The sequence below is a fragment of the Crocodylus porosus genome, unplaced genomic scaffold (genome assembly GCF_001723895.1).
Source record: "Crocodylus porosus isolate Cpor-Errol unplaced genomic scaffold, CroPor_comp1, whole genome shotgun sequence".
In the NCBI taxonomy this organism is placed as follows: Eukaryota; Metazoa; Chordata; order Crocodylia; family Crocodylidae; genus Crocodylus; species Crocodylus porosus.
This window is the reverse complement of record NW_017728948.1, coordinates 15,519,071-15,535,860: the sequence shown is the minus strand read 5'-3', so window position 1 is coordinate 15,535,860 and position 16,790 is coordinate 15,519,071. Positions and strand designations below refer to the sequence as shown.

At 42.7% G+C, this 16,790-nt stretch overlaps 1 protein-coding gene across 3 annotated transcripts in view; it reads right to left on the bottom strand.

The window, feature by feature from the left end:
* The window catches only part of CFAP99 (cilia and flagella associated protein 99), a 105,072-nt gene that overhangs the window by 57,542 nt on the left and 30,740 nt on the right, over positions 1–16,790 (bottom strand). For 2 of the 3 annotated variants that reach the window (XM_019553330.1, XM_019553327.1), the window contains exons 3-5: positions 15,775–15,919; positions 7,420–7,514; positions 690–802 (exon numbers count right to left, since the gene is read on the bottom strand). In XM_019553330.1, the coding sequence (XP_019408875.1) occupies positions 690–802; positions 7,420–7,514; positions 15,775–15,919 (353 nt within the window). Of the gene's footprint in view, positions 1–689; positions 803–7,419; positions 7,515–15,774; positions 15,920–16,501; positions 16,714–16,790 lie in introns of all 3 variants that reach the window. The other variant, XM_019553329.1, reaches the window with a different exon arrangement.

Genomic DNA, 16,790 nt, shown 5'->3' with positions numbered 1-16,790 from the left:
GTGGGTATATACTTGGTTATTATTAGGCTGTATACTTCACTGCTACTGTGAACTTACTAACTTGCATTTATCTACTTAAGCTAGATAGATGAAAGCCAGTATAGATATACCTACGAGTCTTGCAGACACACGTCCCAGCTGCAGCATAGATGCACCCATGTTAGAATACTCGCTGAACTTGGTTAAACAAAAAAAAGGATGCAGGCAGTCATAAAGCCATGACCCAGCAAATCATCTCAGCACATATACAGCTTCAAGCATATGAGTAGTTTCATTGAAATCAAATGGATTACTCATGTGCTTAAAGACACACAGCTTAAGTGTTTTGCTAGAGCAGAGTCTAACTCTACAAGATGGTTAAAGCCTTTGACTTTAATCTGATTTGAATGTTGTATCTTCCAGTTTCAAATTATGTACTCCACTGGACTGAAAAACTCGTGTGCAACATCTGAGAGAGAATTTTTCTTAGCTCCATGGACCTTTGCTTGAAGGAAAATTAAAGGGCCTGCTTGCTCTTGTTGAAGTTAATGAGAGTTTGAAATTTACTTCAACAAGAGCAGCAGTATGCTGTATAGCTTCACAGAAGTTAACATGCTATGAAGAAGAAAGACCTGCCTGAAAACTTATCTTTTACCATGATATCATATTTCAACTTTCAAATGCACACAGACGGACTATTTGCTGCTTACCTTAGCAATGGATCAATCCAATTTTCCTTCACATAAGGTGAATCATATATTTGACTCCATTCATCTTTTATCCAGGTATTTAAATTCAAGACACTGAAGAAGAATCTAAGAAACTAAAAATAAATTACTTCTTTCAAATATAATGAACTGAAGACTTGAACTAACATTATACAGCTTTTCTTACAAATTACACCATTTTTCTTACAAATACTCCTGACACCTTACTCTTTAATTGAAATGAAAATATGCCTTGACATTTGCAGATTCATCTCAATTTGGTTGTAGTAACCCCATGTCTTTCAGCCTTACATTGTGAGATGAGTAGGTCAGAAAAAGCTCTGTAGCCTGAAAAACATCTGTTGTCACAGCACAATGGTTTTCAGATACATTGTAAATTTATTTTCAAAACACAGTAATATTATTAAGACACAAGAGTTTGCATCTGAAAAACAACTAACTTCTCTAATACAATGATTTTAACTTAGTGAAGCAGGTATATCACACTGATGTTTTTAGCACAATTAATTGATATATTCCCATTGAACTAGAAGATTGCTATTTGGTATGATCAAATATGATGGGTGGGAGAGTTGTGGGGGTGGGTGGAGAGGTGCTGCTGAGTGCCAGAGGGGTAGGGGCAGGGGAGGGATTTATGTCCCCAGAAAAGGACTGCTGATCCTTTCATAGTATCATAGGGTCACAGAGAAGTAGGGGTGGACAGTTCCTCCAGATGTCTAATCCAACCCCTGTCTATCCAAATCATCCTATATAAACCATCACCTAAACTCTACATAAGACGACCCCCAACAGTGACCTAACACAGACCTAACACCCTAATGTGCCACAAGTAAAGCAGGGAAACTATGACAGCTAATATCCTGCTTCTGTATAGTGTTGTCAGTATGCTCAAAAGATAGAGTGCCATGCCCCGCACTACAAAGGAAGGCCACCCCGCCCCCCCCCCACACACACATACACACAGAGTCCATACCCATTTGGCCATGGGGTAAAAATCCTTCCAGACCCCAAATATGGCAAGTGGTCTGACCTTGAGCAGAGGAACAAGACACTGTAGCCAGGAACCTCTGGTTATGTTCCTAGAAAGAGAATTGGCACACCCGATTGAAATCCCCAGCCTTAGCTGTAGCCAATGCCTCTGGGGAGACTTAAAAACACCCTGACACATACAACAGAAAAAGGGTTGTGGGCAGGAAACGATCAAAATCTAGAAGCATGAGAAATACCCATGGTAGAAAATAGGCATAGCTCTGTCTATATCATCCCCAGCCACTGGCTGCTGAAACTCTTCTTGAACACCTCTAGTGATGGAGAGTCCATAACTTCCCTACGCAGTCTATTCCACTGCCTCACTATTCTCACAATCATGCTGACAGACATGAAAAAACACAAAACCAGTGCTTTACTGGAAAGGAAGCATGTTAGTTCAACCTGACTCCCTAGCATCTGTGTATACTGGGTGCTTCAGCAGGACTTTTTGGTGCTTTTGTGTAATATCTGCTTCCATCAGCTATTAGATAGAAGGGCCAAAAAACCCTGCTGAAGTTTAAAAAACCCTATACAGATGTTGGGTGAGTTGGGTCAAACTAATGTGATGACTCTTTTGGGCATGAGCTGTTCTTGGTGCGAGGGTGCACTAAGCTGCAAGTAAAGCACTGTTTTGCTTTGCTTTGTGACATCTGTAAGCAGCCATAGTGAAGAAGTTTTTCCAGATATCCACTCTAAATTTACTCTGCTTCAGCTTCAAGTGACTGGTCTGCATCCTCCTCTGTGATGCAGAAGATGGAATATTTTCCTCCTCCCATTCCTCAATCCTTTATCTTCTCTGCACACAACCCAGACCACCCTAACAAGAAGCAATCAACTGTGCACCGTGATGCCACATGCTACTGTGTCTCTGAGTTATTGCTGTTTCAGCAATCTCTGACCAGGGCACAGACCTTGCGAAGTGCTTGCAGTTACTGAAGCAATAATAAATACTAAGCAAAGATCAAACCTGATCCAAAGCCACCTAATAAAGATTTTTTAAAATTCAGTCCATATATATTGACTTTTAATAACTATTGTTCTTGAGTTGCCAGCAGCTTCTTATCCACCGTTTTCTGACTGCCGTCTTAACAGGTGGTTATTGTCTCTGGAGGCTTCCTGCTGTTATTCCAATTACAAATTGGCCATTAACACTTTGCATTCTATTAGGTTACAAATCATGGTAATTATGTAGTTAACAAACAATCTGAACAATCTGTATCTGCAAATATACAGTTGTGATATGTATACTTGGATAATTGCTACCGTGAGATACATTTCAGTCACCATTGTTTGGTCCTCACAGGCAGCCAAGAAAGGTCAACTAGCGGTGCACTACAGAAGCTCCTTGTGCAACATGCCAGAGAAAGCTTTGAAAGCTTCTCTTTGGAACGCATTCTAGGGGTTGCCAGCCACTATCTCTGACTTAAACCCTATCTGAGCTAAAGTCCACAACTTTGGCTTTGATCATTAATGTCATAGAGCTGTCCAGAGAGGAAGTGTGGGAAGAATGTAGCCTCCTGAAACTATAGCACATTTTTTCATTCTTTTACAATGGGAACTTTTATGTCCTGTAGATCAGTTACCAAATTTGAGTCATGAGAAGCATTCCTTTGTATTTCCCTTATCCTCTCTTTGGCTGCTTGTTAGTAGGTAGGATCCTCGTTACCAGTAATTTTTTGTATTTTTATGTTATAGTACCTATTATCTGCTATTCTGAGTGGCCATTGTTCCTTACTGTAAAAATCTCCTAAAAAGTGACAGACCTGTTGTTTATTCTGCTTAGAAGACAGAGTAGAAGGGACTTTTCTGGTGAGTCCCAGTCTCTTCGTTTCTAGGATTGCCTATCAGGGTGCTGCACTTGGGCAGTAGTAACCAGCAGCACACTTGTAAGATGGGTAACGCCCATCTTGAGAGCATGGAGGCAGAAAGGGATCTCGGAGTCATTACTGACTCCAAGATGAACATGGGCTGACAATGCGAGGTCATGGTTGGCAGGGCTAACGGACCTTGTCATGCATCCACAGGTGCCTCTCAAGTAGAGCCAAGGAGGTGATCCACACCCTCTCTGCAACAGTGGTCAGGCCGCAGCTGGAGTACTGTGTCCAGTTCTGTGCACCCCACTTCAGGAGGGATGTGGACAACATTGAGAGGGTCCAGACGAAGGCCACCCACATGATCCGGCGCCAACAGGGCACACCCTACAATGAAAGACTGCGGGACCTGAACCTGTTCAGCCTTCACAAGAGAAGGCTGAGGGGAGACCTGGTGACTGTCTATAAACTCACTAGGGGGGACAAGAAGGGTTTGGGAGAGACCTTGTTTCCCCCAGCGCCCCCGGCATAACAAGGACTAACGGCCACAAGTTGCTGGAGAGTAGGTTTAGATTAGACATCCGTAAGAACTACTTCACGGTCAGGGCGGCTAGGATCTGGAACCAACTTCCATGGTAAGTGGTGCTGGCTCCTACCCTGGGGGTCTTTAAAAGGAGACTTGATGCCTACCTAGCTGGGATCATTTGAGCTCAGTTTTTTCTCCTGCCCAGGCAGGGGGTCGGACTTGACGATCTACAAGGTCCCTTCTGACCCGACTTCTATGATTCTATGATCTTCATCCCAGTTTCCATCATAGCCAATTTTGGTCTCCTGACTGGAACGTCCTAAATCATAGCCTTCCTCCCTTCCCTAGACTCCTCTTTCAACCTCATTCTCTTTCCTGGCTCCTTGCCCCAGTTTCCTGCCCTCAGTTTGTCATTTAATTTCACCTTCTCCAAAATCTACACTGCCTTTTAGTTCTACCTCCAACCAGGAATCTGTTCAGCTCCAGGATTGATCATCGTACAGTCCGATGGCCATATGATCCAAGGCCTGGAGGGAAGGCCATATGAGGAGAGGCTGAGGGACTTCGGACTCCTCAGTCTGGAGAAGAGAAGGCTCAGGGGGGACTTGGTGGCAGCCTACAATTATATAAGAGGGGTACATCAGGACCTGGGAGAACACCTGCTCAGAGCTCCACAAGGGATAACAAGGTCTTATGGCCATAAACTCCAGGAAGGCCAATTTAGACTAGATATAAGAAAAAAGTTCTTTATGGTGTGCATGTCCAGGGTCTGGAACAAACTCCCCCCAGAGGTGGTGCAAGCACCTACTCTGGACTCCTTCAAAAAACAAGTGGATATATTTCTTGCTGGGGTCATCTGACGGCGGGGGGGCTGTACCCGATGATCTCAAGAGGTCCCTTCCAACCTCTAATGTCTATGAAATTGTTAGTTGTTCAGTGGCTGTGATGCAAGCTGGTCATAAGAAGGGATGGATCATTTCCAGGACAAACAGAATCTTTGGAGAATTTACATGCTGAACTCTAGTGAGTCTCTACCAAGTATGTGCTGAGATTTTTCATAAAACTTAAAATGTTGTCAAATGATTTTTTTCCCCCTGAGGAGCAATTCAATGCCTCTCCCTGACATGAGGATGAATTCCTGATCAAATATTAAGCCTTTGCTCTAAGCCAAAGAGAAACTCTAAGATGGAGTTCCTCTTGAAGCAGCTGTAATTTTTTAAATGGATGGGAAAAAACTATGTAATCAGATCTCTCAAGCAGCTGATACATTTCTGCTGAAACATTCCAAAAATATCCAACCTGAAATAGACATCTGGGCTCAAAAAATTCAGCCCAATCAGCTGAAGTTGAGCAAGATCACTGAATTTTTCTACTGAGTCTAATAATGTGAAGTACTAGCCAACCTTGACTATTGGTATCACTTCATGTGCAGTCGATAATATTAGTCATGGGGTACTTTCATTCAGAGCAGTTATTGGTAGACAAGACTGAATCAGCAAAATGGGAAGATGCCATACAAACAAACAGTTATAAAAATAATTCCTTTGGTTTGTATTGGTGGTCTTTTGTTCTTTTCTGTAATATACACACTCTATATTTGCTCACAAAAGAATGAGAATAATTCAGATAATAAGAACACAAGCAGGACTTGTGTTCTTATTGAACACTTGAACTTACACATACATGACCATAACGAACTCTTGAAACTTCTCTTAATAACACATTTATAGATCTGGCAATTTTGTATTTGGACTGATGTGTGTAGTCTCTCTAATCTTTTTGTCTTAATCAAAACATCCAGCCCTGTATGAGCCTTAAGGCAAGCCCTGTCTTTTGTTAAGTGTTTACAGATATGGCGCCCTACCTTATATGATTAACACAAATGGACCCATGGTTTGAAGAAAAATATCTTTATCTGCATTAGACAAAGGTAAAATCTATTTTGGTAATATACACAAATTATTGTTTTGCATCTCAGCTAAAAAAAAAAAAAAAGGATAGTTCTTGTATGTTGTCTATGTGTCAGCATCCTGAAAGAGTGTCTCAGAATTTTGTCTGTCAACCTCCTGCTGTTGCTACAGCTGCAAATCTGCCTTCTGCTGTTTTAGTCCCTGTTGCTGGGGGACAAACTGCTGCTTCTAAATCCACTGCTGCAGGTGTATTCACAGAATCTAGCATCAGTCTGGAAACAGAGAGTCTCATTTCATGCAAAAGGTGAAAACCAAGATTCTAATGTGACAAAGGCCTGAAAAAGACATGTAGATAGGAAGAACTGCATACCAAAAGAAATAGAAGAGCAGATGCAGAAGGTCACCCAATGCTACACATTCCTTTATGGAACAAATGTCTTATGTTCAAGGTCAGAAAAACTGTGTGTGAAGTAAAAGAGTATTGAGGACACTGGCACTCAAACCATCTAAGGTAAAGAAGGTAGAATCATGGAGGGGTAATTAATAATGATTCGAAAGAAGATGCTTTGCAAAACGAAATATCTTTGCTATTTATGTGAGCTCAACTAGTGTTCAAACCACTTGTTTCTTCCAGGAAACTGTTACAGACAGGGATCAGGGAGAGTCTTTTCTGCAATGAGCTGTTGTTTTCCTATCAGATTATGATAATCCTCTTAGCCACTTCTCTTGTATTTTTCTAATAATTAGTGAAATATACTATTATTGTCCATGAACTGAATTAGTGGAACTGCTTCAAAGCAGGCACATTAAAACAAAGCAGTCTAAGTGCCTTTAGAAATAACCTTACTGCCCACCCCCACCCCCATCCATGAAGCAACAACACTCATGGGCGTCAGGGTTCAAATGAACATGCTGGACAATAAACATAATGCTGTGCAGGTAAGTCTTGGTTATCTGATATTTCAGTTATCTAAAGTTGGCCTGTTCCCTGAATTCACCTTTATACAGGAACTGAAAGGCCACATAGCCAAGACTTCAGAAACCAGGAGCGGATCCCTGAAGCAGCCTGTAAGCAACACAGGACCTAGGACAGTGCAAATTACACAAAGCAATCCACTTATTTTTCTCAGAGGGTGTAAACACAGCTGCACGTGATCTTTGGCTGCATATGGGATAACCTGAGCATGACTGCAGAAACGCAGCAGTTTTACGAGAGCAAAATATTGATTTCCCATAACTTAAACAAAAGACAACATTTTAGTTTCTCAATTTAAATTAACTTGGAAGCAGAAAAATTCAGAGAAGGAAAAGCAATACTAACACTTTTATAATCAAAGCAAAATACAAACAACTCAAAAATAATTAATCAATTACTATGGAAACATGGTGCCAGGTTACCTTTTAAAGTTGTGCTAACATGAGCTTACTTTTATTACCTTATGCATTTTTGCAGCATCCAGAGATTTGACAATTCTGCTGAACTGCTGAAGACCAAGCTCCTCCAGTTGAAAAGTGGCCAGATAACAAACAACTATAAAAAACCCACATACATTTAAAATACAATAGGCAACATGCAGCAGAATGTATTTATATATATTACCCTTTGGGATTCTGATCACCAGGGATCCTGGTTTTCTATGATTAAAAAATAATCACAAATTCTCTGATAAAACCCCAAATATCCATGATTAAAATGAAAGACCCCTCAATCCCCACCAGGGCCTGCTCATGCCCCTCACTCCCCCTGCAACTCCCTCCTGGTGCCTTTCACTCCCTGCCCCCCCACAGCCTCCTGTCCCCCAGCCCTGCCAGAGAGGGTCCCCAGCTGCCAGGGCTGCGGAGCCAGGAACCTGGGTACACAACCCTCCCGCCCCAACAGAAGGCAAGCAGAGCCCGGCTCCCTTTCCTGCTGTAGGCTCAAGTGGGGGGTGGAGAGGGGGTGGCTCCCTGCCATGGCACACACTCCCAGGGAGGCAAGGGGGACCCATGCCCCCCAGATCTGTGTGTGGGGTGGGTTGCCTGCTGTGGGCTCAGGCTCCTGCTCTGTTTCCCTTCCCCAAGGCCTCTGCAGCCCAGTGGGTGCAACCTAGCACTGCAGGGACCAGCAGGTCCACACAGGAAAGCTGCTTGCCACTGTAAGCTCTGCACTGCTGTGGCAATGCATCACCTTTGCACATGGCAGCAGGGAGGGGCACAACCCCATGCCTGTGCCACTGCCCCCACTGCTGCCGCAAGGACAGGGGACATGTTGTCAGGACAGTGTGGAGTTTGCAGCGACAAAGAGATCCCTGCTCTGCCCTGCTCTGTCCTGCAGTGCCAGGTCACGCTCTCCAGGCTGCGGAGGCCCCAGGGGGGCAGCAGGGCAAGCCCACATTGGGCTTGCCCGCACCCCCCCTGCACACAGATCTGGGGGCATGGGACCCCCCTGGCCCCTAAGAGTGTGCGTAGTGGCAGGGAGCCAGACCCCCTGCCCCTGGACAAGCTGCTCACAGCCCTGTCCCACTCCCTGCTGGGGTGCTACTGCTGTGCATTGTGGCCTCAGTCCCCAAGCTCCATGCACCCCCTGGCTGGACAGCAGCCCCAGCTCCAGCCCTTCCCAACTCCCTCTCTATGGGGGCTTCTATCTCCCCCTCCCCACTTACCTGCAGGATCTACTCTTGAGGTGGTACCGGTGCTCCCTGTCTAAGCCCTCCTCCTGTTCCCTCCCAGCTCCCTGCATCTGGAACTCTGCCAGCCTGCAGAACTCTTTGCAAACTCTGTGGATTTCTTGCTAAAATGAGAAATCCATGTTTTACTCTGGTAAAGGGGGAAATCCAAGTCTTTCTCCATTTTTCTGTGGGAAACCCAGATCTCTGCTGATCACAACTTTGATTGAAACCAAATCATGTGACTTGGTGTTAACACTTTTAAACTACTTTTTCCAACATTGCCTGCATAACTGGGCAATACAGTGGTTGCTCTTAAAAAGCAGGGATTTATTAAGTTATTCCTGGTTTTGTTGTTATCACTATGGAGTCTCAGATTTGATAAGTATTTCCTATTTAGAGTCAGATCGACAGCTGCTGTAAATCAGTACTGCTCCATATCATTTCCAGCGTTTAAGGAACTCAAATTTAAAAATCCAGATCAGTCCCAGTTACCTAAAGGCCATGGGCTCCTTCACAACATTTTCAGCTAAGTGGTTGCCTACTTGCAAAACCCATTTTTGCAAGCTTCAGAAGGTCTGCAGGGCTGAAACTATCTATGCCTCTGTGTATATTCTATGCCTTGTAGAATATGGCAAGGTGCTGGGAGCAAAGGAGTTGGGGGGTCCTGGGTGGCTGAAAATTTTCTGACAGAACATATTTTCATTGGAAATTGCCATTTCTTCAAAACCCAGACTCTCTCTGGGAACAGACTGATTTTGACAACATTTCATTTGGAAAATAAATTATTTAAGCACTTTGATAAAGTCCAGACATCCTGTTTTGACACTTTCAGAACAAAATATTTGACTTTTGTTTCTAAAGGATTTTCTGTTACAAAAATCATTGTGTGACAATTTGAAATGAAAAAGTCAAAAGTTAAAAGTGAAAGGAAATGTTTTCATTGGCTTGAACACCACCCTTCCACTCATGATTTTTCAGGAAATTCTGAATGTCTTTGCTTTTATTCTGCTTTGGATCAATACCAGTTTTTGGAACTGTTAAATTCCCGATAAAATGGAAGCTGGTAGAAATGTCTCTGTTTTTTCTGTGGTCCTTTAAAACCAAGGTGCTCCTAAAACATGTGGGCAACTAAGAATTATATTCAGATTCTGTTAATCATAGCTCAGTTTGATCAAACCGTCTAGACTGCAGTATTTGAGCCACCACAGCATGGTAACTAACAGGATATCCTGACCAATATGCTGTAGCCATCTCAATGTGTGGTTGTGAAGTGTTCAGTCCTGTGCATCTGCATGGCAACACATTTAAGCAGTCTTAGCAGAATATACATGCATCTAATACAAGCTTTATAAAATTCAAATCTGCTCACACATAGCAACAGCCAGTATAAGCAGCTTTGATAATGTAAGTGTCAATGAAGCTTGGCAAGGGGAGTCAAAAGCAGCTTAGAAAATCTAAGCAAATGACCTTTATGCTCTCAACTTGTTGATAAAGAAAAATCCTCAAGGGCCTCCCCTCTTCCTATGATTAATGGAGGCATTTGAGAGGACGAGTCCTACCAATCCAATTATAAAAACACTCAGCTGAAAGGAATAATTTATGTGCTCTAGACACAGAAAAACACAAGCCTTTTGTTTATGATGGAGACATGCAGGCAATGAGGTAGTCTTTAAAGCAAGCCTGGATGAACAATTAATTTGAATCATGGAAGTTTAAGTTTACATTTAGTGTAGCAATCTAGTTGATTCCCTTTGCTGCACTCAACAGTATGTTAGGAGTTAATTTTGTTACCCTCGTCTAGTCAGAACTTATCATTGCATTAAAGCACACACAGATGCACCCATTGTGTGTTTAAATGCCACAGTAGACTAATTTACTGTGCATTAAAAGTATCACGTAAAAAGCCATGATGTTATGCTAATGCACAGTAAAATAGTCTACTGTGCATTGTGTCACTAAAAAAGTGTGCAAATTAACTACTGCACACTGGTGCAGCCTAATGCACATTCATTTAGTACCTCACATTGGAGGAACTAAATTTAATGTGCATTAGAAAAGGCACACTAATGCATGTGTAATGCACCCAATTTAAAGGTGTTTAAACCAGATCAATGTGCATATTCAAAGTTAGATCACTACAGGCTAAATCAGTGGAATTTCCAAAAGTGTCTAAGCAACTTAAACACACATGTTCTATTTACAGTGACAGAGATGTGTGCTCCCAAGTCACTCAAGCATTTTGGGAATTCCATCTAATATGGCCATGTTTTAATAAAGCTTTAGGGCAATATACTTGGTGCAAAATGGGTATAGTTGTCAACTGAGCAAGGAAATAAATAATCGCAAAAAAAGTTATAACTCAGCGCTTGATTTAGAAAACAATGCCTTCTCCTTCCCCCACTACAGTGTTCCATGTGCTGCTCATATAAAAATGGTGTAATAAATGATTACAGCTAACATAATAAATAAACCAACTGAAATCTTGAAATGCAAACGGAAGTAACAGTATTACAACATGCACTGCTGGATAATATACTCCAACAAGTTGTGGCCATTTTTCCTCCTGCCTCTAGTACTTCACTTTCATTGGCTTTAAAGGAAATGCCAGATTAGAACTCTAAATTTTGTTCTAGCTGCTATATGGACTCCCTCTGGCTAGGGACAAAGGTTACGCAATAACCAGTTCAAGTGAACTGAAACTGGTTTAAACCAGTTCTGTGTAACAGAACAGAAGTTCAGTGTACATTATTTACTTTCAAAATGGTCAAAACTGGTTTAAGGTAAACCTGGTTGGATGTAGTATAAGACTTAACTGATTTAGGTCAAACCACTTTATGGAACTTCTGTCCCAGATCTCTGTGAACTCTGACAAGTCATGTAGCCTTTTGTTGTTTCAGTTTAATGAGAAATAAAGTTGCAAAAAAACCCCCAAACAAACAACAGATTCTTTTTTATGGTACAACTCTTAACTTCCCTTGAGTTATATCAGAGGAGAACATAAGCCAATGGCTATCTGAAAGGGCTATTGTGAAGATTAGTAAGTATTCATAAAGTATTTCAGGATATAAGATACTGCATATATGCAAAATATATATCATCACTGAATTATCAGCAATGCTATTACTGACTTTTCCACTCAGAATGTTTCTAAGTCTTTTTGTGCAACGCTACAGAAATATATACCACAATATCAGAAGTAAATAAAGGCTCCTTAAAGGCTGAACTGCAAGCTGTCTGCATGCAGAATTCCCAGTGATCTCAATGTACAAAGTAGGATTACTTTTGACTAACTATTGTTCTCTGGGAGTTCCTTATGGGATTAGTGTCTCTAGCAATGGGCTGTGGAACTATATAACAAAACTGCTGGAGAGTGCAGGAAAGCTCTCATGCTAGAATTGTCATCACTTTGTCTACATAAGGGTAGAGAAAAGTAGTTAGCTGTGTTAATCTGTATAAAACTAGCTGGTTCAGAGAGGTCTGAGCCTGCTGTCAGATAGCATCAGTATAAGGGTGTGTATTTCCAATGGCCTCAGTTTTTTCTCCCTGGCCTGCAGAGTCCTGTAGCATAAAGATATTAAGCATACAGAGTTAATGATCAAGGGCAACTCTCAAAGAACAACAGTAACTGTAAGTAACTTTCCTTTCTTCCTTGAAAGCCTTTGGATATTTCCACTCTGTGGCAGATTAACAAGAAATGTTCCTGTTAGACTGGGGACAGGTGGATGACAAATTCCTCATTTTACTAAGTGGAGTGCCATACCAAGTCCAATGAATCCAATACTAGGTACGTTGTGAAAAATGAACAGAATTCCACTTAACTACTTTACAAGTCCCAGGGACAACTGTGGCAGTGACAGGGTGCGTCTTTAAAACAAGAGGTACTGGCTTTCTGGCTCAGGAGTAACAATACCAACTCCCTCTCTAAATCCAATAGGAAAGTTTGCTTAACTAAAGACTTGAACTTCCATCTTTCTTTACAGGTAACAAATCCCGATTTTGTGAAAGGATTAATCCTTCTACATACCGTATTTACCCAAATTCAAGAAGATTCAGATTATATACATGGAATATTATAAAGGGGAAAGCAGTGGCAGGGGAACAAGGAGTGGGGAAAGCAGGGCTGGGGAAGAAAGTGGTGGCAAGGCAAGTGGGGGGGGAGGGGCAGGCAGCCTGGCTCCTGCTCCTTCCTCCACCCCCATTTGACCCCTTTGATGTGTGCTCCCTGGCTACCTGCCCCTTCTGCTGCCCCCCTCCTTGCTGTCTGTCCCCTATGTGGTGGCTATGGCTCCAGTTTCTGGCCTAGGGCACAGAGCACACAGTGGCTCCAGTTCTGGCTCTAGCCAGGCAGCAGTGGTAGCTCCAGGCCACCCCAGCTCTGGCCCAGCAGCAGTGTTGCCTGCAACTATGGCCCTGGCCCCAGCCCAAAAGAGTTGGTGGCTCTAGGTCTAGCTCCAGCCTCAGATCAGGCCTAAAGTTGGAGCTACAGCAGCCACCTGCCCTGATCCAATACTCAGACCTAAGACAAAGCTTTTTTTTGCATGCACTATGCATGCTTTCCCCCCTCCCTCCTCATGTTGAATGGGTGGGGGTGGAAGAGGAATCTAGTCTTGGATTTGAGTAAATAGGGTAATAACACAGGGATCTTTATATACCTAAAGGTATAAGATGAACTTTCCTGGATGGGCATGGAGTCCGAAGACAAAAAAAAGGAACTGGAGAAGAAAATAGACATAGGTACGGAGCGGGAAATGTACTGGGCTGGGTGAAAAACTGAGACCACCTTAGGCATGCATAAAGCTATGGTAAAGTTTCTAAAGGCTGTTATATATTCTGGTGTAGGGTGGAGAAACCATAATGACACTGAATTTGCTAACCCTCTTAATAGAGAAAATAATTACTGAAATGTCTTTTTGACAAATAGATGTTCTAAGGAAGCTTAAGATAGGGCTTGGAGAGCATTGTTAGCACGAGACTCAAGTCCAAGGATGAAGAAGGTGGGAAAGCAATTAAAACTGAGAATGAGAGAATACAGGCTTGTCTCCACCAAACCTGTGATAGGCAGAAATAGCTGTGTAGCAGGGCACTGAGGTGCCCGCTGCTTGTGGAGCAATAAGTAAGGAAACCAGCTGCGGGTTGCCAGGGTAACCGGTGGGAGTCAGCTGACCAGACGGGGCAGGGCTTGGCTCCCATACAACCCCAGGCTGAGGGCAGGCAGGCAGTAGTTCCCTGTTGGCAGCTAGAGGGGAAGGAGCTCTGCTTGAGTGAGGAAAAGGAAGGGACCTGAATGGCTGAACAATGTGGTACTGGTGAGGGCTTGAATGATGTTGTAGCTGATTGGCAGAGATTTATGTTATAGTCTAGGGGCTTGAGTTTTCTGTTGTTTACAACCTGTGGTTTGGGTGAGGCTATTAGGGGTTGGAGGAGGCCTCATAGGGGACTCTGGCACCTGCAAGGGTGCAGCACTTTGGGGTGCACAGTTGGAGGCCAGGTAAGGCCGAGGCTGCCTGAGAGAGGTGGGGGTTCAAGACCCTGAGGACGAGAGTTAGGGCTAGGCATGGCTACAGCCACCTGAGCAAGAGAAGCCTCAGAGCCAAGCGGGGCAGAATATAGTAAGGCCTAGACTAACTGATGTGAGTACACCTGCAAGGCTTGGGCTGCGATGTAAGGGGAAGAAAAGAGCTGTGGATAGCACCCCCTTGCATCGGGGCAGTAAAATGGGCAGCCTTCTGCTTAATTAACATCTTCTAATTAAGCAATTAACAACAAGGCATGGCAGGAAAGAAGGCGGGCGGCTGGCCCGTAACAGGTGAGCAGGGTCACTAGTGGACAGACCCCAAAGAGGCACACCTGTCACAAGCTGCTAAATAAATCTTCACAGAAGCCATCACTAAGCTTTGTTTTGGGGTTTCTCAAATCACAACAGGGACTCCTACCTGTGATAGGTTTATCTGTTACTGTTCATCCAACATGTAAATCAACAAGTTCTAAACAGTAGCACTTCAGTATAGAAGTGTATAATAGTTTTCTGCTTGCAAGCTCATTGACCCATAATAGCTGGTCCATAGTTACTTGGAGAAGACCTTTGGGTTCATACTGCTGGTGTCACATTAATGCTATCAGTATCTTGTCCAATCTTCCTTCTGATTCTGAAGAGATCAGGCATAGAGAAGATAACTGCTATCACCCTGTACAAATGCATTCAACAAAGATTTTTTTTCTCCATGAGCCAGAGTTCAGTATGGACAACAATGGGTCTAATTACTGCATTCAAGTAGGTCACTTAGTGGATAACCACTGAGGAAGAATGAGGAGCTTAAACACAGCTGCCTGCTTAGTGTTCCCTATTGGTTACCTCTGGGCACCTCCAAGCTCTCTGAATTGCTCTTTCATAGCACCTGATTTTCTGTACAGGGAGCTTTGGTACATAATCCTGATTTGCTTTTCATTGGTGCCCAAGTGTGCACGTCCTAGACACCTAACCCTGCCTACTTGAATCATTATCCTGAGGCCAGATGCCTTATTTTTAAGAACTGCAGTGGCTAGTAGGAGGCACTTAGGTGATTAATCTAAATCTGGCTAACTAGCTAATGATAAGACAAGCTAACCTGCTCACTGCCATGAGAAACAATTCAATTCACCTCTTTGTAGTGGTGCCAGTAATGGAACTTAGGTGCATTACTTTATATCACTGTTGATGTCATCCTAGAGTAAGTAATCCTGCATCACTGGCAGATATAACTTTGTTATACAGTTTTGCAGATTGATGCTAAAGGGACTAGATTCCATACATGGGAATAAATAGAAGACCTTGAAGAAACACATTCACTTTTAAAGTGATTCATTCACAACCTTGGGATTATTTTTTCTGGTTACTGATGTTACTTTGTGTACTGTCAATTCTGTACTGTCAGTCTAACTTTTGGCCAAATTCTGCAGCCCTTATTCATGCAAAACTTCCCTTAATACCAACGACATTTAGCCTGTAGGTTGAAAACGCTCTGGGCAGGAGCCAGGGCTTTGTATAGCATTAGGCACAATAACATTGTAATTGAATAGCAACACTTGAATCATCTGAATAACATTTATTTGACTTTTCTAAAGTTTTATGTTAAAGTGAATAATTTAACTTAAAAGAATACATACCCACATACAGATTGCGCTCAGAAGACTGGCAATGCTTCCCATCTTGAACAAAAAAGGCATTGGCTACTATGTCCAGTAGAGGTTTATATTCTATGCATCCTGCTAGAGTCTCCAACACAAATTTTCCGTCTGTCACATTAAGGGCCTATACAGATACAAAATCAGTAGTGATGAATGAATTCCAGGAACAAAATATCATTTGTTTACAGCAAGCAATGGCAATCATTCTATGTTGAACTAAAATATGGGTACTGAACCACAGGGATTGAATTGGAAGAGATGTACCTTTCAAGATCTTAAATGCATGCAGCCTCAAGAAATTAATGGCCTTTGTTAGGCAGAATTAAAACACCAAATCTTTAACTTTCAGCTAATCTGCTGACATATGCATTTAGTTAAATGGCCCCAACTGATGTGTGAAAGTCAACAGTTAAAGCAGAGGAAATATAGAGCCCTTCAGTGCTAATGAATGACTAAGCCAACTGTCTGGGAAACCTCCAATTAAATTTTGGTTTTGCAGTGGGCTAATCACTTTACCCAATAACATTAAGCAATCTGACCATATGTAGATGAAGTGTAGTTTGGGGATATGAAATCCACCTCAGGACCAGAACAGAAGTTATGGGAAGGACTCACCCCTGGCTGTTACTTCAGCCTGTATATGGGAAAGAGTGGTCATCCTTGTGTGAGTCCTGGTATCCTTATCATTGCAGGTTCTGTTTTGTACCTGATTGGCCTCCATTCATTAATTGCCTTCCACTGGAACTGCTTGGAGAACTCTTGGTCAATGTATGTGAGGCTCAAAAGCCCACAGCATGGATGCCACCTGGCTTCCCATTCATAACCCCAGTGCAAGATTTCAGTAGCATTAAGGATTTGGGCTGGTAAATTATATGGGTAAATCTCCCTCAGAGTAAACACCTTTCTGTATGAGTTTTACTGCAGGTAAAAACCACTTTCAGAATACTGCAATAAAGTCTGAGACCTGGTACAATTTGCTCTTAAACAAACTGCAG